At 45.5% G+C, this 27,803-nt stretch overlaps 1 protein-coding gene across 1 annotated transcript; it reads left to right on the top strand.

Annotated features, from left to right (window-relative positions):
• Window positions 1–1,226: 1,226 nt before the first annotated feature.
• On the top strand, window positions 1,227–27,803 carry lrrtm4l2 (leucine rich repeat transmembrane neuronal 4 like 2). Its single transcript, XM_048243741.1, is given in 4 exon segments — window positions 1,227–1,687; window positions 10,551–11,755; window positions 11,757–12,134; window positions 27,616–27,803. Coding segments are annotated over 4 exon segments (1,653 nt in total). The 5' UTR covers window positions 1,227–1,683; the 3' UTR covers window positions 27,682–27,803.

Raw genomic sequence — 27,803 nt, 5'->3', positions numbered from 1 at the left:
AGGGCCGGCCCGGCTATCCGTATCTGAGATAACTTTTTGGAAAAGACGGGCCGTATGGACCCAACCAACTCTTTTTGGGAGGGCAGAACTCCCTCACATGGTAGGCAACAACCCATGCAGAGGCAACGGTGTCATGCACAGAATGCGGAACGTGTATTAGCCAACTTTAAGAGAGGATAGACTAACGTGACAATTGTCAATATTTTTTTTCCTCGACCGGCCCAAAAGTGAAGCGGCCCACCGGGAATTCTCCCGATTACCCACCCCGGGCCTGATATGAACCCACATTAGCCCAGTGAGGTGTCAATATAAACCCACATCAGCACGGATAGTGAGGTGTCAATATAAACCCACATCAACACCGTGAGGTATCACCCACATCAGATAGTGAGGTGTCAATATAAACCCACATCAACACCGTGAGGTATCAATATAAACCCACATCAGCACAGGTAGTGAGGTGTCAATATAAACCCACATCAGCACAGTAAGGTATCAATATAAACCCACATCAGCACAGTAAGGTATCAATATGAACCCACATCAGCATAGTGAGGTGTCAATATGAACCCACATCAGCACAGGTAGTGAGGTGTCAATATAAACCCACATCATCACAGGTAGTGAGGTGTCAATATAACCATTCTTGGTTGAGGTGCAGCAGTGGAGGGATTGTAGTTGCAGAGAACTTTGCTTTACAACACTGTGTCAAGGATCTTATGTCTCTGCTGTGAAATGCGGATTTATATTATGATATCTGCACATACTGTATGGGGGTTGGAGAGAGAGAGAGAGAGAGAGAGAGAGAGAAAGAGAAAAGAGAGAGACTGTGGATCTGCATTTTGTATGCCTGCCTCTTGCAATCAGCTGAAGGCCTAGTATGGTTACTGGAAACAAAATGTACTGAATCAGGTTGCTCTACTCTCTGGAACCATTCTAGACTTGATTATTTTGGAATACAGATTTGCTTGATAAGCACATTCTGGACATCACCAGAACTATGACACCAGACGCCTTTTCTGTTTTTTTAACTCAATTCTGCCAAATGCATGTTATGTTGTCATTTGGGTCGTTTTTGCCCATACAATATCAGTGGAATTCGCAGAGAATTATATACCTTATTTTCACCTAAAAATCAATTCGCATTTGAAGTGTTACCTTCGGGGGTTGGTTTTGTAGTGGGAGGGAGAGAGTGCGGGAGAGCGGGAGAGGTCGGCGTGGCTGTTTTTGTTGGTGGTGCCCATCCAAACCACAAATAACATCACAGGCACTTTGTCCAGCCTACTTCATCCGCTGCCTCCGCCAACCTTCGGGATTACTGGCGGCTGCTTTTCTCTGCTCCTGCCGCGAGAGCAGCGCTCGTGCCCGTTCACGGATGCCCGGGATTCTTCACCGCTGCGGCTATTATTCTCAGCATTTATTTCACAGGAAAGGAACAACCTGCCACCTCATGTCATGTTTATTCGTTGTATATTTAAAGATATGTTGTCAACCGATTTCGAGGCACATACACATTTCGTGAAGCCTTGGCTGACTTGACAGCTGGGGACAACATATCGTTGTGTCCAGTACACGGTCATGCGTGTACCTTGGTAATTTTGCGGTTTAAGTTTCACTCCTTATCCGACGGAACATTGGGGATAGCAGAAATTGTCGGTCTTCACCTGGGAAAGACGGGGAGCCATGGGTGAGTAACATTAGTACTAAACTGTGATTATGGGGTGTTAATTAGTGCATTTCCCAAGAATGGAAAAGTATACATTTATTTTCGAATCCGTAAATAAGTCCGTGGCTTCTGCTATTTTTCCCAACACATGGGCATTAAGTTTGCGCTTGTGCCTTTGCACCGTCTTGAGCATCCCTACCATCTTGTTTGTTAAATTGCTCTGTGGCGTTTGTGACTGTTTGTCTAAGGTTCATCTCCGACCGGCACAGCGCACGATAGTACATTACGCGCGCTGAAATCCTACGGTGAGCTTCTGGTTTGCGAGCATTTTTTATAGTCGCTGCACCTGTTGGTCCAAGCAACTCACAACCGATGTCTCTTATTGAAATGACAGCTTGTTAAACGCTGCTCATCTTTACATTTAAACATTCCAGACGAACGCGTGCATGTTCCTGATTAGTTGACATAATTTGTTTGTATGTAGGGTTAAGTGTCCGCAGTATCATAGGCTTTTCAAACCAAGTGACCATTATGCAGTAAACTATGTCATGTTTCACATCGAGTAGGCGGTATAGATAGCAGCAGGAATTAGAAGTTGGCATGTTTCAAGTGTTTTCTGCACTCCGCGTTCAATTGCGTGGGATTTGCGTCCATTTAGGCTACTGTGTAAATGCATCTCTCTCCATGATCACTCACTTGCCTGCATATGCATTTTTAAACCTTGGCTGAGAAATCTTAATCAATTACAATTAAGCAGTTGGCCAGGCGCCTGCAGCCACATTTGATTTGCTGTAATGGAGTTATTTATTAGCATATGGTAGATCATATTCAGTGCCGGTCCAGAGAAATGGCCGCTGGGCTTACAGATCCCAACCCAACTAGCACAGCTGCCTCATGGGCTGATCTGAACCGGCAGGACACAGGGGTGGCCCTGATTTGGTCATTTCCTCTTCTGGCTGTCCAGCCCTCTTTCCAGCCCACCCGCAGGCCTGGGGAAATGATACACTACTGCAACATCATTATTTTAACTACTAACACTGACCTTCAACTCCTACTCTAATACAGCAATCCTGATATTTAACTCTTAACACTGATCTACAGCAACATTGATTTTTAACTCCTAACACTGATCTTCAACTCCTACTCTAATACAGCAACACTGATTTTTAACTCCTAACACTGATCTTCACTTTATAATACAGCAACTCTGATATTTAACTCCTAACACTGATCTTCAACTCCTACTCTAATACAGCAACACTGATATTTAACTCCTAACACTGACCTTCAACTCCTACTCTAATACAGCAACACTGATTTTTAACTCCTAACACTGATCTTCACTTTATAATACAGCAACTCTGATATTTAACTCCTAACACTGATCTTCAACTCCTACTCTAATACAGCAACTCTGATTTTTAACTCCTAACACTGATCTTCAACTTATAATGCAGCAACACTGATATTTAACTCCTAAACTGACTTTCAACTCCTACTCTAATACAGCAACTCTGATTTTTAACTCCTAATACTGATCTTCAACTTATAATGCAGCAACTCTGATTTTTAACTCCTAACACTGATCTTCAACTTATAATACAGCAACTCTGATCTTTAACTCCTACTCTAAAACAGAAACATGTATCCTTAAACGCTAACACAGATCTTAAATCCATACACTAATGACCCTTTACACTGATACAACAACACTGACCTTTAACTCCTACTCTAATACAACACTCATCTTTAACACACTCACTAACTCACTGAAGTTGGTGTTTAACTCCAACAGGACATTAATAGCACTCATCTCTATCCCCAAGAGCAGCATGGTATCCTTAACACTATTGCAATTCTGCACTATTACAAGAACAAATTCCGCACCATCACAGTAACACTGATCCTTAAAACTATGACAATTCCGCACCATCACAGTAACACTGATCCTTAACACTATAACAATTCTGCACTATTACAAGAACAAATTCCGCACCATCACAGTAATACTGATCCTTAACACTATAACAATTCCGCACCATCACAGTAACACTGATCCTTAACACTATAACAATTCTGCACCATCACAGTAACACTGATCCTTAACACTATAACAATTCTGCACTATTAGAATAACACTGATCCTTAACACAATTGCAATTCTGTAATACCGTACAGAACACTGATCCTGCCCTCTCTCCTTCAATGGAGGATGAAGGTCAGTCAGCTGTTATAATAATAATAAGTTCATTTTATATAGTGCCTTTCTCAAACCCAAGATTGCTTTACATTACATTACATTTTAGCAGACACTTCTTGACCAAAGTGACACATATGTCAGCTATATTACAAGAATCACATTGTCCCCAGAGCAACTTGGGGTTTAGTGCCTTGCTCAAGGGCACAACCGGTGGAAGCCGGGAATTGAACCGACAACTTTCCGGCTACTGCACGCTAGCCCAGCTCCTTAACCAATACACTACCACCGCCCTTTCTGTTTACATAGGGAAGGACAACAAACAAACACATATAAACTATGCTTATGGAGCTATGTGTTGGGTGTGGAGGAGAAGTGATCATTAAACAGAAAGGTCTTGAGATGTGGTTTGAAGAAAGGAAGAGAAGGACAGTCAATGGCATGTTATGTTATGGCGCAAGGCCTCATGAACATGTGCCCGAATCACAGAATTCACTTAAAGGACCAGTCAGCGCCTCTCTAGCTGTTTTAAAGGTGAGATGAAGGTGAGGGTTTCTCACAAAATACCTGCCCGCTCTAAAGCAGGTTAGTTTTGTTAGCGCTACATATGGAGTTGGATAGCTGACGTGACGTCACACAGGTGGTGGTCTTACGGATGGATGGTTGGCTGCTGTGAAAAGATGTCTCATTTCCTGGCTTCCCTGCTCAATGCATTAAGCCTATGAAGCTTGTCTTTGCTTGTCTAGAACAAGATTACTAGAACATTACTACAGTATCAAGAGAGTACCCTGATACTGCACAACCTTCGTCTCCGTCTCCCTGTCTGAAAATACGCTGTGAGCAGCACCATACGCCTCCTGACTCACCCGTGCTATGGACCCTTTCAAGAGAGTTCCATTATCAGCATCATAATTGGCCCCACAAGACTTCCGTTTTAACATTCCATATGTTATCTTAATGCAGAGGAAGTAGATTGGGGCCCAAATAGAACGTTCAAGCATTGTTTTTATTTACCTTGTTGAAAGGGTCTATAGTCCCCTGGTATCACTGTGTCTGGCATAAATCTGATTTACTATCACAGTAATTCAGTGAATAGTGTTAAATGTGTTGATGAGTTTGGCAGATGGTGTGTGACTAGCTGCTAATTCATTCAAAATCATTTTGGTAAATGGCTGAGAAGATCTGCACAGTGTGGGAATTCATATAGACCGTAATTTAGAAATATATCAGAAAAGATCAACAACGATGCAATGAATAGCGACATGCTACCAGAGAACATTCAACAAACTATGAACCATATGCAGCACATGTTGAATATAGTATAACATGACTATCAGTTTGTATAATCTCTATAGTCCTTATGGTTTTAGAATAGTGACCCAAACACATGCTATAGTTCTGTATGTTCCATTTACATACAGTCCTCTTGTGTTCTCGTGCTCATTCTCTTGAAAACATCAGTGTTGAGTGCATGAAGCATTCAGAAATGCTTTTATAATCCCGTAGGTTGTCCTGATTTTCCAGTGGAAACGGCTACTCAGCCGATCTCATGCTGCTGTTTCTCGATGTTTAAACAGCAGTCATTACACAGTGCACACAGAAGCACACAGCCCATTCCTAAAAGCCGCAGCTGGGGGGGTAATTATCCACATGTATTTCAGTAACATGACTAGGAATTATGGAGTAGTTTTACTTCTAATCATGTGTATGGTGGTTCTGTAGAGTGTATTTAGTTCTGTAGAATGGAGTATGTTTGGTTCTGTAGAGTGTTTAGTTCTGTAGAATGGAATATGTTTGGGTCTGTAGAGTGTTTGGTTCTGTAGAATGTGTTTGGGTCTGTAGAGTGTTTGGTTCTATAGAATGGAGTATGTTTTGTTCTGTAGAGTGTGTTTGGTTCTGTAGAATGCGTTCTGTTCTGTTTGGTTCTATAGAATGTGTTTGGTTCGTAAGTGTGTTTGGTTTTGTAGAACATATTTGGTTCTGTAGAATGTGTTTTTGTTCTGTTTGGTTCTATAGAATGTGTTTGGTTCGTAAGTGTGTTTGGTTATGTAGAAGGTATTTGGTTCTGTAGAATGTTTTGTTTTGTAGATTGTATTTGTTTCTGTGAGTGTTTGAGTGTTCTTGGTTCTGTAGACCATTTTTGGTTCTGTTCCTGAGCGATCGCTGCTCCTGCCACTCCTGCTTTCTGGCAGAGTGACTGAGAGAACTGCAGCAGCAGTCACAGTCCAAAAAAGTCAGCAAAGACGAAATCTCCGCTATAGAGCCTGAATACACTCTTAGCCTTGAGCATTATCAAAATCCCAGACACACACTTTTTTTTGTGTTTAGAAGACTGGTGTAACTGAAAACAATGTTTACATGAAATGAGCCGTGATGTACAGTATTTACTCTAAATGTCATTATCTCTGCAGCAGCTTGCTTCTGTAATGTGTGCCTGTGACTGACGTCTTCAGAGGAATGCTCTAAAATTGTTCTGTGGGTGGGAAGGAGTGAGAGATTGGCCGTGAGAAATGAGAGTACGTCTGGTTTTGTGTGTGTATGTGTGTGTGTGTGTGTGTGTGTGTGTGTGTGTGTGTGTGTGTTTTTGTGTGTGTGTGTGTGTGTGTGTGTTGTAATGAGTGTGTGAGTAGGGTAAATCTGATCTGTGTGTGTATGTGTGTGTTTGTGTGTGTGCATATATGGTAAAGAGTGAGAGTGTGTGTGTGAGAGTTAAAGTGAGAGTAAGTCTGTGTGTGTGAGGTCAGGGGTGTGTGTGTGTGTGTGTGAGTTATACTGAGAGTAAGTCTGTGTGTGTGAATCAGGCTGCTGCTGTGTCGTATGACAACGATAACCACTGAAGATAATCACAAGACTTGTGATTAGCGTTAGCCTCAGATGAATGTTACCCTCATACAAATGTTAGCATCAGACTTAACTTCAGACGAGCCGTAGCCTCAGACTAGCATAAGCATCAGACAAGAGGTAGCCTCAGACGAGCATTAGCATCAGACAAGAGGTAGCCTCAGACAAGAAGTAGCCTCAGACGAGCATTAGCACCAGATGAGCGTTAGCCTCAGACGAGCATTAGCCTCAGACAAGCATTAGCATCAGATGAGCGTTAGCCTCAGACGAGCATTAGCATCAGATGAGCGTTAGCCTTCGAGAGCCTCAGACAGCATTAGCCTCAATTAGCGGCATGCCGCAGCCTCTCTGCCAGCCACTCATCTCTGTTAGGAGGAATCTAGAGCAGCGAGTGTGCCCTGGGGGTGAGAAGTCGACAGAACATCATCTCATAAGTCATCTCGGCTCTGAACGCCGCTCCCCCTACATCGCTTGAGATATTGTCACTCTGATAATCCATTCCACCCCTGGCTGCCTACACTGGCTGCTGCAGCGTATCCATGTCTCTGGGCTATGTTATGAAAGCTATTGAACACAAGCTCACATAACATCAATTCTCTTCTTTCCTTATTTCTTTTATTTTTTTTTCTTTATTTATGCAAAGGCTACATTTCTCCTCTTAATTTGAAGGCATGTCAGCCCAGGGGTTTCATTTCTTAATTGATCTCTCATTTATTCAGATGATTTATTCATTAGGACGGCTGCAGCTCTCTGCGCTCTCCCGGTTTCCTACCCCATCCACCGTGCGGGTCTCCAGTGAGCCGCGCAGCATCGGCTGGCTCCTCTGATGAGCATCTGCTGGGCATTAATCACTCCCTCAACAACCAGCCCCTCCTCTCGGCAGTGGCCACCTCTCCCCAGACTCCCACTCATTAAGCACTGCTGCACTCATTCACTCAGTCCTCTTCAGAGCCCCAGACAGTCCCCTGGCGGCGGCGGAGAGGCCGGTTGGCCCGCGCAGGGTCATGTTGGGACAGCCAGCGTCCGCTGCACCCAGGCATCCGTCGCAGACAAGCGTCCACCGTAATCAGACAACCACTGCACTCCTCCACTGAGGGCCTTAGCTCATGCTTATACGGTACCTTATCCATTAAGCCCCACTATGATCTGGGCTCAGGGGAACCACCATGTGTGTGTGTGTGTGTGTGTGTGTGTGTGTGTGTGTGTCTGTGTGTGTGTGTGTGTTTCTGTGTGTGTGTGTGTGTGTGTGTGTGTGTGAGTGTGTTTCTGTGTGTGTCTGTGTGTGTGTGTGTCTGTGTGTGTGTGTGTGTCTGTGTGTGTGTGTGTGTTTCTGTGTGTGTGTGTGTGTGTGTCTGTGTGTGTGTGTCAGCGTCTGCATCTGTGTGTGTAAAGGATGTCATCTGGGGGAAGATCTTTAGCTACAGTGCAGCATGGCGCTACTGCACACACAGGATTGATGAGTGTTCAAACAGCGCAACACGCCTCATTGGTCTGCGCCGCAGCAACACCAAACATCCCCGCTTGTTACTGTAGGTGTGTGTGTGTGTTTGTGTGTGTTTGTGTGTGGGGGGGGTGGGTGGGTGGGGGGGGCTGTGAAAGGTGAGTTTAATTCGTGTTGGTATGTTTATTGTGTGTGTGTGTGGGTGTGTGTGTGTGTGTGTGTGCATAGCTGCTCTAACGGGCAGGGAGATGGATGAGAGGCTGATGGGTGCTGGGAGATGTTGGCATCCTCTGAATGGCGCTTTGCTGTGAGCCGACAGCGGATGTGAGTGAGAAAGCCTGTCAGATATACTGCCTCCCCTCATCCCTCATACTGAGGAAGATCACTGTAAAATAGAAATGTGAAAAAGTCTTTTATTGACACGTTTGTTTGCTTGCAGTAAAAACCGCAATAACTCAGAGTTTGTTGCCTGTCATCAGCGTAGACAAAAGGAAACTTTTGATTTAGTTCCAGCGGCATCAAACGGCAGCCAGACTAAAGTTTAGATCAGGTTCGCTCATGGATGATTCATGTTGTTACCCTACCCTAGTTGTAATGTCTGCACAAATTAGCTGAAATGAAACATAGCTTTCTTCTCAGTACATGTCATCCTTCAGTTTTAATGGGACTGCAATCCCCGTTGGGCTCATATACAATCCTCCACCCCAACGTCACGTGTGCCTGTTTCTAAAGTCCCTACTGCCGAATGTAAACATGTCGAGCCACATGTCTGATGAGATGTGATTCATTCCGCATGCGTGTGTCTCCCTTATGCACTGCGATGAGTCTAAGCGATGAGTGTAAGCTGCATGCATGTGTGTCCTAGGATGGAGAGATGCTTCCTTGCATGTGTGTCCTAGGACGGAGAGATCCATCCTTGCATGTGTGTCCTAGGAAGGAGAGATGTATCCTTGCATGTGTGTCCTAGGACGGAGAGATGTATCCTTGCATGTGTGTCCTAGGACGGAGAGATGTATCCTTGCATGTGTGTCCTAGGATGGAGAGATGCATCCTTGCATGTGTGTCCTAGGATGGAGAGATGCTTCCTTGCATGTGTGTCCTAGGATGGAGAGATGCATCCTTGATGCATCAAGTGTGCTGTGCTCTTCAGGGGGCAGCCATATGCTTTAGGCCAGTGGTTTTCAAAGTGGGGGCCGGGGCCCCCTGGGGGGCCGCGAGGGGGTGCCAGGGGGGCCTCAGCAAGTTGGAAGGAAAAATAAAAGCAATAAATAAATACATTTGAACATTTTAAAATATACCTATTACTATTAGGGTTGTTATACAATGCCATTATAATAATGTGTCGCATAACTGAACATTGTATTTTCCATGATAATGACTGTGAATAATAGTAGAGTGATAGCTCTCATATAGCAGAAAGCCCCAAATACAATTTTTACACACTCCATCGCGAAGTGTTTGTGGCTAAAATAATTATTAGGATTAGCTTAATGTATTTTTACATTTGCCGTAGTATTGTCGATGGGTTTAATAACACATCACGGGGGTCCTTGGCCAGAACCTAGTGGTATTTGGGGGGCCTTGTCGTGGAAAAGTTTGGGAACCCCTGCTTTAGGGGAAGCAGAGGGGTTACATTACTCAGGCCGAGGCCTAACTGCATACTCTCCAGAGCGGCTCGCGTTCCTTCAGCTTGTTCTGTGCTTGTATGTCCTGTAGTATTATACTGTATTACTCAGGCCGAGGCCTAACTGCATGCCATGCGATGTTCTCCAGCGCGGCTCTGCGTTCCTTCAGCTTGTTCTGTGCTTGTGCGTCCAGTAGTGTTCTATTACTCAGGCCGAGGCCTAACTGCATGCCATGCCATGTTCTCCAGCGCGGCTCCGTGTTCCTTCAGCTTGTTCTGTGCTTGTGCGTCCAGTAGTGTTCTATTACTCAGGCCGAGGCCTAACTGCATGCCATGCCATGTTCTCCAGCGCGGCTCTGCGTTCCTTCAGCTTGTTCTGTGCTTGTGCGTCTAGTAGTGTTCTATTACTCAGGCCGAGGCCTAACTGCATGCCATGCCATGTTCTCCAGCGCGGTTCTGCGTTCCTTCAGCTTGTTCTGTGCTTGTGCGTCCAGTAGTGTTCTATTACTCAGGCCGAGGCCTAACTGCATGCCATGCCATGTTCTCCAGCTGCGGCTCGTGTGTTCCTTCAGCTTGTTCTGTGCTTGTGCGCCCAGTAGTGTTCTATTACTCAGGCCGAGGCCTAACTGCATGCCATGCCATGCCCAGCACGGCCCGTTTCTCCAGCTTGTTCTGTGCTTGTGCGCGTAGTGTTCTTCTCAGGCTTGGCCTTCATGCCATGCCATGTTCTCCAGCGCGGTTCTGCGTTCCTTCAGCTTGTTCTGTGCTTGTGCGTCCGCAGGGCTCCGGGCGCGGGACAGCTGGCTGTCATGTCTGCTCCTGCACGCCTCTCTGCTTCCACTGCTGACCACGGCCGAGAGGACCTGCCCCGGTGCCTGCCGCTGCGAGGGGAAGATCGTTTACTGCGAGTCGGCGGAGTTTGACGGGCTCCCTGGGAACATCTCGTCCGGGTGTCAGGGCCTCTCCCTGCGCTACAACAGCTTCCTGAGTCTGCTGCCCTACCAGTTCAGCCATCTGAACCAGCTGGTGTGGCTCTACCTGGACCACAACTCCATCAGCACGGTGGACGGACAGGCCTTCCAGGGCCTCCGACGGCTCAAGGAGCTCATCCTCTCGTCCAACAGCATCGCTCACGTGCAGAACGGCACTTTCTACAGCGTGCCCAACCTGCGCAGCCTGGACCTGTCCTACAACAAGCTTCAGGCCCTCCTCCCGGGATACTTCCAGGGCTTACGCAAGCTCCAGAGCTTGCACCTGCGCTCCAACAGCCTGACCACGATCCCGCTGAGGACATTCCTAGAGTGCCGGAGCCTGGAGTTCCTGGACCTGGGGTACAACCGCTTGCGGTCGCTCTCGAGGACCACTTTCATTGGCCTGCTGAGGCTGGCGGAGTTGCACCTGGAGCACAACCAGTTCTCCAGGATCAACTTCTTCCTGTTCCCGCGCCTGTTGAACCTGCAGGCGCTCTACCTGCAGTGGAACCGCATCCGCTCCGTAATCCAGGGGTCGCCCTGGTCCTGGTACACCCTGCAGAAGCTGGACCTGTCGGGGAACGAGATCCAGACACTGGATCCGGAGGTGTTCCGCTGCCTCCCCAACTTAGAGGTGCTCAACCTGGAGTCCAACAAGCTGAGCAACGTGTCCCAGGAAGTGACTTTAGCCTGGATCTCCGTCACCACCATTAATTTAGCCGGCAATGTCTGGGACTGCAGCGTCAGCATCTGCCCCCTGGTGGCCTGGATGAGGAATTACAGGGGCACCAGAGATGCCACCATCATATGCAGCAGCCCGAAGGCCCTCCAGGGCGACAGGGTCATGGATGCTGTGAAGAACAACACTATCTGTGAGGAAATCGTAACGGAGATGCCCACCCCCCATGTCCCCGTGGTGACCAACCCCGCCCCCCCTCCCTCCACCACCCTGAGAACCACCACAAAGCCCCCCCCCAGCCCCCCCGATCCAGCGCCTCGCCCCCCCAGTGGTGGTCCCTGTCTGGCCCGATCAGCGGCCTGCTCTGCCCCCCTCCACTTCCCCGAGTGCCCCCCCGTTCACGCCGGAACCCGACTTTGAGCACATGACCTTCCACAAGGTGGTGGCGGGCGGGGTGGCGCTGTTCCTGTCGCTGGCGCTCATCCTGCTGGTGGCGTACGTGTCGTGGCGCCGCTACCCGGGCAGCATGCGCCAGCTGCAGCAGCACTCCATGCGCCGCAAGCGGCGGAGAAAGGCCCGCGCTCCGCCCGAGCACACCATCAGCGCGCAGCTGCAGGAGTACTACCTGAGCTACGACCAGGCCAACGCCGACACGCTGGACTCGCTGGTCAACGGAGCCTGCACCTGCACTGTCTCTGGCTCCCGTGAGTGTGAGGTATGACCCCCGACCCCCGACCCAAACAACCACGCCTCAGGGCAGCGGGACTACTCCTGCCCCGTACCCCCCCACCCCCCCCCCATCCTCCTCTGTTCCAGAGCTCACTAATGGTGGTTTACACAGTGCGATTGGGCATCCGGACCAGCTCAGAGATTATACACACACACACACACACACACACACACACACACACATGCGAACTCCAGAGAGGCACACACACACACACACACACACACACACACACACACACACACACACACACAGGAGCCAAGCTTCTGTCCAATCAGAAACAAATGTTCACAGCCGTCAGAGGACCTGTAGTCACTACAGATTTTTTTGTCATTTTCTAAAATGAAGATGGAAGGATTTGCGGTAAAACACAGAGCTATTTCAATGTGACGTGCTCATTGTGTACTATAATTACATCCATATATAAATGTGATGTAATCATTCTGTGAGACATTAATGAAATGGTTTTGTTCATTGCAATGTTCATTCTGATGTTCAACATGTCTCTCATGTCACACGTTTTTATTTTCCTTGCATGGTTGTTACTGTATGTTCATTGTGGATATGTGGTGCAGTATACGAACCGCCTCCACCTCTCTGGAATCACGCCGATGTCGTTCACCTGTTCGGCTCACATGGTTGTCTCATTTCATGGAGATCAATAGCACCAGTGGCAATGTGCTTGACTCTCAAAATGTTCTTGTGTTCCATTCATAAAATGTTGTGTACTGTATGGATGTGTTTTTGTATGGAATCATGTTTTTGTTTACAGTAATGACAGAAAAAACATATTGTGATTTTTTTATGTGAAGAATTGTATATAGTTGCACAAGTTAATAAAATATCACCAGGTCTTATATCTAAAGTGGAGGTCCATGTTAGATTCCATGTCCATTAGAACCCGTATGTGTAAAACAACACAGACAGTGTGTGTACATGTGTGTGTTTGTATGTTTGTGTGTGTGACAGGTAGACAGGGTCTTGAGTAACACTGACTCTGGAGTACATTCTCCTGGTGACAGGGTTGGTCACACACACACACACATACACACACACACACACACACACACACACACACACACCACCCACACACAACCACTCTTCTGGTGACGGGGTTGTTTACACACACACACACACACACACATACACACAACCACTCTTCTGGTGATGGGGTTGTTTACACACACACATAGAGCTCACTAACGGTGGTTTAAACAGTGCGATTGGGCATCCGGACCAGCTCAGAGGTTACACACACACACACACATACAGTACACACACACAACCACTCTTCTGGTGACGGGGTTGGTCACACACACACACACACACACTGGTGAAAGGGTTGATCACACACACACACACACACACACAACCAACCACTCTTCTGGTAATGGGGTTGGTCACACACACGCTGTTGAGGGGTTGATCACACACACATACCCACACCGATACAACCACTCTTCTGGTGAATGATTGATCACACACACACACTTCCAGTGAGGGGGTTGAGCACACACACATTTCATTGGTTAACTAGAATGTAATGCCAGAGGAGTTGCAATAGTGGATGGGAAGCTGCTAAAGTGCCAGAATTGTTGGATGGGGCTGCTAAAGTGCCAGAGGAAAAAAACATTAAATGCCAGAGGAGTTGCAATAGTGGATGGGAAGCTTTGAGTTGCAATACAAACCCTGGCTTAATGTTGGTGGGGAAAAGACATTAAATCTTGTTTGAGTTCATCAAACCCTCGTACCAAAAAGACCTTGTGTGTCAAAGAGATATAACACTCAAGGTGTTTTTTGACCTTGACATTTGACCTTTGACCTCCAACATCAATTCACTTCATCTTTGAGTCCATACAAACACTCATACCAAATTTCAGGCATGTATGTCAAGGCATTCTTGAGATATCGCACTCAGAGTGTTCATTGACTTGACCTTTGACCTTTGACCTCCAACATGAACTCACTTCATCTTTGAGTCCATACAAACACGTGTACCCAATTTGAAGCATATCCGTCAAACCGTTCTGGATATATAATGCTCAAAGCATGAGATATGGCTGTGACTATTTTGACACACGGGAAACACTTAAACAGGATGTGTAGTTTTAGGGAGCACCAGATTGTATGCATTAGAAGCTGAGGCGGTTGAATTCACAGGTGACACCTGTGTCAGTGTTCTAATTAGCCTGGGAACTACTCTGGGAGCTTAACAAGCGCAGCTGCCTTTAGGCCGTTATGACATCAAAGCCTTTGAAGTTTATGGGGGAAAAATGAGCTTTTTAACATTTTTAATCCCCTATTTCTCAAAAAGTATAACTCTTGCCCCACTCCAGACCTTCAGAATGGTTATTTCAACATGTCTGTACGTTAAGCGGTTAGAATCGCATTAATTCTTGAAAAGGTAAAAAGAAAAAAAGGTTATAATAAGAAGAAGCCAGGAGATTTCAAGATAGTGGATTCCATCCACTATAACTAGAAATGCAATTCCGAGGAATTACACAAGGGGATGCAGTCTGCTGGTTAGGGTGTTGGTGGGGCTGTTGAGCTTGCTACTAGCTGGTTGGTAGGGTAATTGTGATACCTGCAAAGGTGCTTTTGGAGTAACCAAATTTGAATCTTGTGTGACATGACATTCTTCAGATATCACACTCAAGGTGTTTTTGACCTTGACATTTGACCTTTGACCTCCAACATCAATTCATCTTTTGAGTCCATAAAACACTCATACCAAATTTCAAGCATGTATGTCAAGGCATTCTTGAGAGAAATTTGAAGCATATCCGTTCTGGATATATAATGCTGAAAGCATGAGATATGGCTGTGACTATTTTTGACACACAGGAAACACTTTAAACAGGATGTGTAGTTTTAGGTAGAGGTAGATTGTATGCATTAGAAGCTGAGACAGTTGAATTCCTCACAGGTGACACCTGTGTCAGTGTTCTGATTAGCCTGGGAACTGCTCTGAGAACTACTTAACAAAAAGCAGCTGCCTTTAGGCCGTTATGACATCAAAGCCTTTCAAGTTTATGGGGAAAATGAGGCTTTTTAACATTTTAATCCCTATTTCTCAAAAAGTATAACTCTTGCCCCACTCCAGACCTTCAGAATGGTTATTTCAACATGTCTGTACGTTAAGCGGTTAGAATCGCATTAATTCTTGAAAAGGTAAAAAGAAAAAAAGGTTATAATAAGAAGAAGCCAGGAGATTTCAAGATAGTGGATTCCATCCACTATAACTAGAAATGCAATTCCGAGGAATTACACAAGGGGATGCAGTCTGCTGGTTAGGGTGTTGGTGGGGCTGTTGAGCTTGCTACTAGCTGGTTGGTAGGGTAATTGTGATACCTGCAAAGGTGCTTTTGGAGTAACCAAATTTGAATCTTGTGTGACATGACATTCTTCAGATATCACACTCAAGGTGTTTTTGACCTTGACATTTGACCTTCAACCTCCACTTCATCTTTGAGTCCATAAAAACACTCGTACCAAATTTGAAGCATGTACGTCAAGCCGTTCTGGAGAATGCTGAATGCATGAGATATGGCTGGGACTTTTATTTTGACACACAGGAAACACTTTAACAGGATGTGTAGTTCAGGTAGAGGTAGATTGTATGCTTAGAAGCTGAGACAGTTGAATTCCTCACAGGTGACACCTGTGCCAGTGTTCTGATTAGCCTGGGAACTGCTCTGAGAACTACTTAAAGAGCGCAGCTGGCTCTATTATGACATCACAGCCCCCATTCAAGTCTATGGGGGAAAAATACACTTTTAACAAAGAGTATAGAAGTAACAAGAGGCGAAACTCAATAGAACGTCCAATTGCAACAAACGCACCCATAACCAAGCTGCAGCTCCGCCATTTTGGACTGAACGCAACACAACTGTCATAGAACTTAATGATATCGGTCCAGATTAAAAAGTTTCTTACAGTATACAAAAATATATATATCTAACCTTTTCTCATACCCTGAATTCCCCAACTGTCATAAATCGTGTTGAGAAATGCAAAATATGATGAGTAAGGCTATACATTTATTCATAATAATTTAGCTTCCAACAGATTTGACAGATGAAAATAGGCACCCACCAGCCCAGCAAACTCCTAGCGTGATAAACAAAATTGGATATTTCAGGCAGTAAAAGCCCCGGTAAGAACCAAACCAGATTTGGATCAAATCTACACACCTATGGCTACTGAAAAATGTAAGGTTAATTTATCAAATATTATTTTGAGGTATTAAAAAACATTGTTGTTTTAGAATTTCCGAACGAAAGGGGTGGTAATTGATGCTTTGATTTACGAAGCTGAGCAGGGCCACTGATTGTAAAGTAGCCTACTGTTAAGAAAATGGATCGATTTCTAAGAGAAATGAAGTTGGTAGGCTATGTAAGATTAGCCTATTTACCTTTTCATCCAACGTATGTCCCCCGATGTGAAATTATTGAATTATCGTTTTGCCGCTTGCTGATAGCCATGTATGCTAGTTAGTTAGCTTCTCTAGTCATTCCAGTTGACAGGCTGGCTAACGTAGCTTGAGCTAAGTGATGGCCGTCTATTCTGTTTCCAGTTTAAACATAGGCCTACTGTATTTTCAAGTAGACTTACAGTCCGGAGGGAACAGTGATGGAAAGTAAACTTTTATGTTGTAGATTAAAAATCCAAGTCTTTCTGTCAAACTTGTTGTAGATCTGCCCAGTGAATGGACATGATCTGTAACGTTAGCCCATGTATTGTATGTAGCCCTACATAATATTGCCGTTTAATTTGAGCGGTGTGATATTCAAATATTTTTTTTTCTTATACATATGACCTGTAGTGTTTAAAAGTGAACTAGTGGTTCGAAATTGAGCACAAAATAGTGACCAATCTTGCTGGTTTACGTTGACATGTGAAGTCAACGGCCATAGTGGCATGATCAGTCCAAAATGGCGAAAGCGCGACAGCAGCGCCAACTAGAGTTTCGTCTCTTGTTACTTCTATACTCTTTGCTTTTAATTACAAATATCTCAAAAAGTATAAACTTCTCAAAAATGAAAAACGGATAGGACGGTAAAGCCTTGGAAGATCTATGGAACGTTTTTTTAACCAAATTTGTAATGCTAAGTTTGGGCTGAATAGCGGAAGAAGAAGAACTGATTTCAATAGGGGGCTGATTATCTAGAGCTGAGCTGAGCTGGATCGGTTAATTCTCTAGAGATGAGCTGAGCTGGAAAAGAATTCTCTAGAGATGCTCTAATTATCTAGAGCTGAGCTGAGCTGGATCGGTTAATTCTCTAGAGATGCGTCTAATTATCTAGAGCTGAGCTGAGCTGGATCGGTTAATTCTCTAGAGATGCGTCTAATTATCTAGAGCTGAGCTGAGCTGGATCGGTTAATTCTCTAGAGATGAGCTGAGCTGGATCGGTTAATTCTCTAGAGATGCGTCTAATTATCTAGAGCTGAGCTGAGCTGGATCGGTTAATTCTAGATTATCTAATTATCTAGAGCTGAGCTGGCTGGATCGGTTAATTCTCTAGAGATGAGCTGAGCTGGATCGGTTAATTCTCTAGAGATTAATTATCTAGAGCTGAGCTGAGCTGGATCGGTTAATTCTCTAGAGATGCTTATCTAGAGCTGAGCTGAGCTGGATTAATTCTCTAGAGATGCGTCTAATTATCTAGAGCTGAGCTGAGCTGGATCAGTTAATTCTCTAGAGCTGCTAGCTGAGCTGAACTGGTTAATTCTCTAGAGCTGCTAGCTGAGCTGAACTGGTTAATTATCTAGAGCTGCTAGCTGAGCTGGATTGGTTAATTCTCTAGAGCTGCTAGCTGAACTGGATTGGTTAATTGTCTAGAGCTGCTAGCTGAACTGGAGCTGGATTGTATTTCTACTCTCTCTGCTAGCTGTGATGGATTGTATTTCTACTCTCTCTGGAAGTGATTGGTTCTGGTTTGTTTGGTATTCCTGGAGGTCTTCTGCTCTCTCTGTAAAAGCTTATCATGGAGAAATGAGGTTATTGGGACGAGACATAAGAACAAATCCTTTTAGAACATGTACTGTAGGTCTATGTTGTGTTGATTTTAGTGGATGGGGGGTCTCCATATGTTCTGTAATTTAAGGCTATCTGGTTTATGGTAGCTCCATGCGTTGGGTATTCAGGCCTACCAGCATATCATATTTTTTCTCTTTACAACTCAAGGCTGTAGCTAGGGGGTGTCTGCAGTCGTCATGGTGATGTGTGTTTTTCTGCAGTCTTCTGATAGAACGGGAGACTGTAAGCTGTAAGCTGAAGCATTATTCTTTCATTATAATAATGACAATGATAATAATTTCTCTGGTACAAGCACAACACATTCAATAAATCCATCGCCAACAGGACAGTCTCTCCTGCTGTTGCGTCCATTGACAGTACCTTTTTTCCGTATTCGGTAATCGACTTGTACAGACTTTCTCCTCACAAGATTTTGGCGACATGAAGAGGAGATAAAGCACTGACTGTACAAACAGCATTTTTTTTCACAACAGTCTTTACAATTACCCAAGGCTTGAAAAAGTGATTTATTTTGACATAGCGAAGTTGCCCCCAAAGGCTATGCTATACGCTATTCATATAGCATCTCATTATCATCCACAAATAGACCCGAGGGTGTTGTTAGACCGGAGTTCCCCTTTATGAGGAACGTTGGTTTTAGTCTGTGTGTGTATGAGTGGCCTTTATGAAAACCAGTGGTGTTAATGTGTGTGTGTGTGCATCTGTGGCCTTTTTAAGGACCAGTGGTGTTAATTTGTAGTGTGTTTGTGTGTGTGTGTGTGTGTGTGGGGGTGGGGGAGGTAGCTCTGTGTGTGTTTGTGAACATGATTATAGCTCTCCACTGCTGGCATGTCAGTGAGGGTCTGATCCTCATTCGACACTACTTCACCTAGTGTGAGTTTAATGAGGGAGTTTTGACATTCAGATTGCATTAAGCAGAGCTGGAGTTTGAGCAAGGTCTTTCTGAGCACAGCAGAGTGGGACAGCAGGGACGCTATGTGTGGACGCTGGTCAGTTAACAGACAACATTGAATCTATGTGTGGACGCTGGTCAGTTAACAGACAGCAGGGAATCTATGTGTGGACGCTGGTCAGTTAACAGACAGCAAGGATGCTGGGAAGCTATGTGTGGACGTGTGGGTGGAGAGGTGTGTTTGCAGATGTGTGTGTAGACACTGGTTAGGGGGTCTGACCTCAGATGTGTGTGTGGTGTGTGTGGACACTGGTCAGAGGGATGGACATCATCTGCAGGCTTCCACAGGCAGACGTGGCGACAGGCGGTGACAGCAGTTCTCCTCTCTCACTTCTCCCTCGTTTGGGCGGTCAATTATTCAGTGTCCTGCGTGCAGTGAACTGGCTCTCTCGTCACTGTATATATACACTTGTATGTGTGAGTGTGTGTGTTTGTGTGTGTGTGTGGGTGTGTGTGTGTGTGTGTGTGCGTGTGTCACAACAGAGAGAGACTTTACACTTTAGTGCTTTGGTGAAGTAATGTTCCAGTTTTTTTTCTCGTTTTTTTCTAGAGAGAGAACTGTGTTTATTGGCTCTGGTGTAATCTGGTGGAAGTGACTAAAATTAAAGTTCGTTTGAAAAGTTTCTCTGTACAAATTTTGGAGAAGCTCTCCATTTCTTACATTATACATGTTTGTAAAGATTTCATGATGTCTTTGGAGGAGTGAGATTTATGAATGGCTGAACTCCTTTATCTCCAGACTCTCCTCTCCTCTCTGAAGCACACAGGCAGGGCAGAGAGTGTCACAGGCAGACGGTTTTGTTCCCTGTCAGTCAAGTTGGAATGAAATAAAGATTAAGGCTTCTAAGCACACACACACAAAGGCATGTTTTATAAATAGTATTACAGAGCACAGCATCAGAGAATAAGTGTGCTTTTGTTCCTCTAACCATAGAGAAGGAGTGGAGGAGCATTATCTGTCTCTAGTGTGGTAATGCAGGTGCTATTAAACCCCCCTCACACACACACACACACACACACACAGACAGACACGCACATATGCACACAGACAGAGACACGCACATATGCACACACACACACACTTAAATCAAATGTTAATTAGCGTTTTTAGAAAAGGGAAAGTGGACCATAGATATTAGAAAGCTAGATCCCTCATGGACTGTCGAGTTCTATTAGGTGGCATCGTAATCGCGGCTGCCATATTGGTGGGGGCAACACCTTTACTGTCTATGGGGGAGTGACAGCAACACCTGCTGCAATCAGAGACGCCTGTTTGATTTCCAGTCAGAGTCACATGCTCCTCCATTGGCCTCCAGTTATTGTTGCCCCCACCATGATGGCGACGCTATTTACGTACGTTCTGGAGCCCAGCCCGGTATCTAGCTTTCTAATAGACCTCTCCAGAATAAGTCCCGTCTCCGTAACTTCCGTATCCATCCAACTTCCGGGCGTCAATTGTCTATGGGAAATAACATGGCGTTTCGAAATATCATACCAGTAAAACATCTGTAGGTAGCGAAGTAGAAAAAGCTGGTGGGCAGATTGGCCTACACACTTCTGCCATATAGCTTCCACTGGATTTTTTGATTGTCGGTGCCGTTTAAGTAGTATACTATAGACTATACTACTTAAACGGCATCGAAAATCAAAAAATCCAGTGGAAACTAGATGGCAGAAGTGTGTAGGCCAATCTGCCCAGCAGCTTTTTCTACTTTGTCACCTACAGAGTTTGACAGGTACGATCTTTCAAAACGCCATGTTATTTCCCATAGACATTTGACGACCGAAGGTTGGATGGATACGGAAGTTAGGAGGCGGGACTTATTCTGGAGAGGTCTATATCTATGATGTGGACATTGATGACATCATCACAGTTCCCCCTAAGTGTTTTCATTGGATGTCTGTAATGACCCAGGAGGCGGAGTATGAAAGCGTATAAATTTGAGGTGACAATCATTTCATTGTCCTTTAATCAGGTGGGAGGCGGCGCTACTAATGACAAGAAGGGGCTCCTCTGACCAGGGAACCTGTATGAGATTTCCACCAAACCCCCATCACACAGAGTGCTGCTCATTTGCGCCATTAACATGTGGTGCAGCAGACCGCTACTGCTCATTTGTGGCTTAGACAGCAACCACACTGACCAGGTTTGTGCTCTGCTGAAGTCTGGGAATAACTCCTCTGTACGGGGGAAGGGACAGATGAGAGTTTTTAACAAGTTGCGCTTGTTAAAAACTCCCTTCGGCACTCTGTGAAAACGGTTCATCAGTCTTAGACTGCAAGAGGCGTATGCCTACATTAACACGCTCTACAGGCTCGGGTGTCCATCCCCAGACAGAGACAGCCAATGGGTTAAAATGAGATCTCTCTCTCTCACTCACTCTGCCGAACAGAGACAGCCAATGGGTTAAAACGAGATCTCTCTCCTATTATGCCTATATAGGTTAGAACATGATGATCTATCAGAACAGCTCAGCACATTATGCCTATAGGTTAGAACATAAGGGTCTAGGAGCTCAGCACATTATGCCTAAAGGTTAGAACATGAGGATCTATCAGAGCAGCTCAGCACATTATGCCTATAGGTTAGAACATAAGGATCTATCAGAACAGCTCAGCACATTATGCCTAAAGGTTAGAACATGAGGATCTATCAGAGCCAGAGAGGGTCATAAAGAACAGGGTTCCATCTCTCCGCCACTCTCTCCCTCCATCTCTCTCTCTCTCTCCATCTCTCTTCCACTCTCTCCCTCCATCTCTCTCTCTCCATCTCTCTTCCACTCTCTCCCTCTATCTCTCTGCCACTCTTTCCCTCCATCTCTCTCTCTCCATCTCTCTTCCACTCTCTCCCTCCATCTCTCTGCCACTCTTTCCCTCCATCTTTCTCTCTCACTCTGTGCCGCTCCCATGTCTGCCCCAGCAGCACTCCCTGGGTGAAGCGGGCAGGGTAGGAAATTAAAGTAGGAATCCCGGTAGGATTAGGAGAGCAGATTAAAAACAAACTCCTTTGCCAGTGTGTTGAGGCTATTTATATGAGGAGGTATCAGCCCTAATCAGGGAGGGGCGGAAGGTCGTGCTCGTGACCCATCCACTAATTAAACACAGACTTAATCTCCGTCCTGCGCTGCTGCCAGCAGGCTACCCAACAACCCCCTCGTCTGCTCAGCCGCACCTGCTTCCACAGCGCAAACGGCTTTTCTAGTACACTAAACTAGTACAGCCTTCCACAGCGCAAATGGCTTTTCTAGTACACTAAACTAAACTAGTACAGCCTTCCACAGCGCAAATGGCTTTTCTAGTACACTAAACTAAACTAGTACAGCCTTCCACAGCGCAAACAGCTTTTATAGTACACTAAACTAGTACAGCCGCTCCAACCTTCCACAGCGCAAATGACTTTTCTAATACACTAAACTAGTACAGCGCAAATGGCTTTTCTAGTACACTAAACTAATACAACCTGCTCAGCGCCAGCACGCTTCCCTCCAACAACATCAAATCAGGAGCCCTCAAGCTTTCACTGGGCCTTCAGCTGATCTGTGTGTCTCTGGGGGCCTTCAGCTGATCTGTGTGTCTCTGGGCCTTCAGCTGGTCTGTATGTCTCCTGGCCTTCAGCTGATCTGTGTGTCTCTGGGCCTTCAGCTGATCTGTGTGTCTCTGGGCCTTCAGCTGATCTGTGTGTCTCTTTAGATTAGATCTTTAGATGATCTTTTTATCTCTCTGTCTTTAGTTGATCTCTCTGGGCTCTGTCTTTAGTGGGCCTCTCTCGGCTGACCTTTGTTTGTGGGCCTTTGGCTTGTTCTGTGAGAGTGCTGTACCCCACCGCAGGCCTTTAGCTGATCTCTCTCTGCCTTTAGCTGATCTCTCTCTGTGGGCCTTTAACTTAACTCTCTGTGTATTTAGCTAATCTCTCTGGGGCTTTGGCTGATCTTTGTGTTTGTGGGCTCTCAGCTTGTTCTGGGAGTGTGCTGTACCCCACCGCAGACCTTTAGCTGATCTTTCTGTGGCTCTGATAGCTAATCTATCTGTGACCTTTAGATGACCTCTGGGCTTTTAGTTGATATCTCTCTGTGAGGCCTTTGGCTGATCTCTCTCTGTGAGGCCTTTGGCTGATATCTCTGGTGTTTAGCTTATCTATCTTTACATTTAGCTCAAATTTCTGGGCCTTTGACTGATCTATGCCCTCAGCTTGTTCTGGGAGTATGCTCTATCCAACAACTGGCCTTTAGCTGATCTCTCCTTGCCCTAGGCTGATCTCTGGGCCTTTAGCTGATTTATCTCTGCCTTTAGCCGATCTCTGGGCCTTTAGCTGATCTCTCTCTGCCTTTAGCTGATCTCTTTCTGCCTTTAGCTGATCTCTGGGCCTTTAGCTGATTTCTCTCTGCCTTTAGCTGATCTCTCTGGGCATTTACAGTAGATGATCTCTGTGGGCCTTTAGGTCTTTAACCTCTTTAGGGATCTCACCTGACATTTTTTTGCAAACACCTTCCTCAGCGGCAAACGCCTCTATCATATCACGGTTGATTTGCTCAATCTGGTCTTCTTCCGTGGACCAAGACATCACACAGATCACCTGGGTAAACACAGACCACCTCCATGTCCTGTATTATATCCATAGTCTTTCACTAGTCTCGTGTCCGACGACAGCAATGGACACCACTACTGGTAATATGTCCTTGTGAGAGAATCTCCTGCCGTTACCCATTTTGTCCAACATGACTGGAGTATCCTATACTGTCCTCTGAGTATCCTCCAGTGTCCTCTAGCAGACGTCCATGTGAGCCTCGTCGTTCCACTGGCCCGGTCCCTGGCGTCGTGTTTTACATTGAGGACCTGCAGTGGAACACCCCCACGAGAAGCCATTTGCTGCATAGGTACGTGACCTTGTCAGAGCAGCAATTATAGCGTCCAGCGAGAGCTGTCCCGAGAGGTGCACCCCATCCTGTGGCAGAGGCTGCATGGGATTAGTGAAGAGGCCCTCGCTTGGCAACAGACACAATTATAAAGGCTCACGCAGGGCCAGCCCCCCAGGGCTCTGCTCTGACAATCAGCCCGGCAAACACAGACAGGCACAACCCGCATGTGAACACACTGGCCCACCTACACGCTTCATTTGTCATAGGGATGTGTGTGTGTGTGTGTGTGTGTGTGTGGGTGAGCACAGCTACTTGTCAAGAACTGCATGTATATCCATGCCAAAGTATGTGTATCACCACATCAGTGTGTGTGTGTGTGTGTGTGTGAAAGAGAGAGAGACAGAGAGAAAAAGAGAGAGAGAGACGACAGTGCTGTGTGTGTGTGTTGTGCGTGTGTGCTTGTGTGTGTTTGTGTTGTGTGAGCACAGCTACCTGCTTGGGAAGAAATGCATGTCCATATCACCATATCAGGGTGTGTTAGTGTACCTCTGCCAGAATGTGTGTGTGTGAGTGTGTGTGTCTGAAGGTTATTGTTTTGACATGTTTATTGTTTTGACTTGTTTATTTTGTTTATTCTGTCTTGGGAGGAATTTATGTGCTCCCTCGCTACAACCAATTGGAATTCAGCATGACTCACACTGTCACTCAGCAGCACAGATGTCCCACACACACACACACACATCACTCTCTCTCTCTCATACACACACACGCTCACGCTCACGCTCACACACACACACACGCACACACAAACACAGCACAGACGTCTCTCTCTTTCTGTCTCATTCTCTCTCTCTCACACACACACCCTCATGTCTGCAGGCCCAGAGGCTCTGCTCAGCTGAGAGGCCCTGGGGGTGGGTGGGTGGGGGGGGGGGTTGATTAAGGGCAGCGGATTGGCCTCTAATGGGCATTTAGGCCACATAAGCACATTTAATCTCAGTTAAAGCACCACACTGCACAAGACACACTGCCCTGATGACTTATTTATGAGCCAGTAATTACTTAGGCTTCCACACAATACATCTGCAACATTAGGGTGTTTTACTTAAAGAAAGAATGAGTTACTTAGAAGGCAGAGAGAGCTAGAGGAAACCCATACTCAACAACAACAACACGTTACATTTATATAGCACTTTTCTCAACACTCAAAGCGCTTCACAGGGAACTAACCACCACTGGCTGCTGGCTCAACTACAGAACCCCACACCCCCACACCCCTACAGAACCCCACACTACCATACAGAACCCCACACTACCCTGCAGAACCCCACACTACCATACAGAACACCACACTACCTTACAGAACCCCACACTACCATACAGAACCTCACACTACCATACAAAATCCCACACTACCGTACAGAACCTCACACTACCATACAAAATCCCACACTCCCCCACAGAACCCCACACTACCATACAGAACCCCACACTACCATACAAAATCCCACACTACCGTACAGAACTCCACACTACCATACAGAACCCCACACTCCCCTACAGAACCCCACACTACTATACAGGACCCCACACTACCATACAGAACCCCACACCCCTCTACAGAACCCCACACTACCCTGCACTACCCCACACTACCCTGCAGTTATATTGTAACCATACAAACATTATGTTAGCTTTTCTATATGCGCTAGCTTGTTGTCTTTGTGAACTAGCTTGCTTTGTTAGTTCTCCACTGTCCACACTGCTGATTAGCGAAACCACCGAAGCACTGCCAAAATCAAGTCCATAAACATGACATCACCATTATTTCCCATCTTTCATCTGCTAGCTCGCGATCTTCTGTCATGATGTTTAAAACAACCTTTCCAAAGTGAAATGAAAGCAAGTAACGCCATTTATTATCCGTGTTCCTTTCATGTACAAATACAAGTACATCATTGCAAATAATAGAGAATATGAGTATAGCTCATGGGTCACTTATAAATAGCAAGACTAATAACATGTTTTCATTCTAGAACACTGTAGAACTTTAAGAGAGACTAACATGTTATCATTCTAGAACACTGTAGAACTTTAGGAGATAAACAGCAGGGTCGACAGGGTTCCACAAACTCAAACACAGTCCATGAATAAATGTCATGCTATATGCAAAAATCACTTAAAAAACCACAGTCAGTTTGGTAGTGGTTGCACAAGCCTTTTCAAACATTCAACTTTTTGACCACATTTACTTAATGTGACAATGGAAAAGCCTGTATTTCACCGCCATTTAATATGTCAAGATACACAAGATTTAAGACTTGTATAGAATGGCACACAAATAGACATGCCAGAGTTCAGTAGGCCTACAAAATTCTCTCAATAGAGTAAAACGCACTGCACTGCTGCAAAGCAATGTCTCTCCTTCTCTTGCACTGACCTACCGTAGTTGACAGACAGAGCGTTGAGCCAATCACAAATGAGATAGATGTTTGAACATCACTCTGGAGGCGGACCCGGCCCGGCTTTGGGCCAGCTCAGTGTGGTGCAGTCAAGTTGTAATGGAAACAGAAATTAGCGTGGTACATCTTGGCTTGACACGACCACAAGTGGCAATGCAAAAGGGCTAAGAGAGACCATCCAGCCGTGACAGCTGCAGACCGTCCTCATCAGTATGCGGAGCGTTGTTGCAATGACTCTAATGGCAGGCTAAAGTGATTGTGTAAGCAGTCGCTCTGTGGAAGTGATTGAGGAAGCGCAGCGTCTCTATGGGAGTGGGGGGCTGCCTCTCCAGGCACAATGAGCGGGCCACACTGACAGGTCGACTTGATGAGCTGGAATGAAATGGCATCAGATGAGTTTCCATCCACCTTCCTCAAAACACATCTCCAAAAGTACTTACTTACACATTACCACTTCAGAATTAGAAACACAAAACTCGTACTATAAAAAGTTAGGAACATTATATCAGCAAAAATATTGAATGACTTTCTATGAATAAGTAAGCCACAAGTTTGTCTTCCCATAAATCCCATGACTACACATTATGCAAACTTTTACAATTAAAAGATTAAAGTCTTAGTGCACACTAGATTTGATTTCACTGTGAAGTCAGCTGGATTTAAAACAGACTAAAATTGTACACACAGTGTCAAAGATTGCCATATCTTAGGCTTATACATTGTATACTATAACTACTTCTATAGTATATAGTATAATATACATACTTATTTGGTATAGTATATAATTTCAATGTTTTAGATACATGGTTCTATACTATAATCTCGTATTTAAAGTTCATCATCCCTGTAATTCGTGTCTATTTAGTGCAGTGTGCAGAAAGCAATCAGAAAAATAAGGATGAATATTAACTTTAAAACATCTTACCTAGACTGAGAGGATGTTAACCATGACAAAGTCAAGCCATTAACCAAGACACAGATAAATGACTGTGGAGCAGTAGTTCTCTCTACATGCAAAATGTACACGAATGGCATAGCGTTTGTGTTTAAATTAAGGATGATGGATGCTGGCGCTCAGGGCTCTGGGTCTGTGTGTTTGCGGCTGATGATAAATTATGCACACTGCCTGATCTCATTTGTTCTCTGCCTCTTCCCCCAGGCTGAGTACCCGAGCACGAGGCCCCTACCAGGTGCCTGGCTGGGAGACATCCTCACCATTCACTGAGTGCTGGAGCTCAAACGCCATCCACAAGCTCCTGGACCTCCACCACCACCACCACCTCCCACACAGAGCCTGGATCTCCACCACCATCGCCACCACCCACCGAGAAACCTTGACCTCCACCA

The sequence above is a fragment of the Alosa alosa genome, chromosome 5, assembly GCF_017589495.1.
Source record: "Alosa alosa isolate M-15738 ecotype Scorff River chromosome 5, AALO_Geno_1.1, whole genome shotgun sequence".
NCBI classification, from domain to species: Eukaryota; Metazoa; Chordata; class Actinopteri; order Clupeiformes; family Clupeidae; genus Alosa; species Alosa alosa.
The sequence above is the reverse complement of the archived record's forward strand: the minus strand, read 5'-3'. Positions and strand labels throughout refer to the sequence as shown.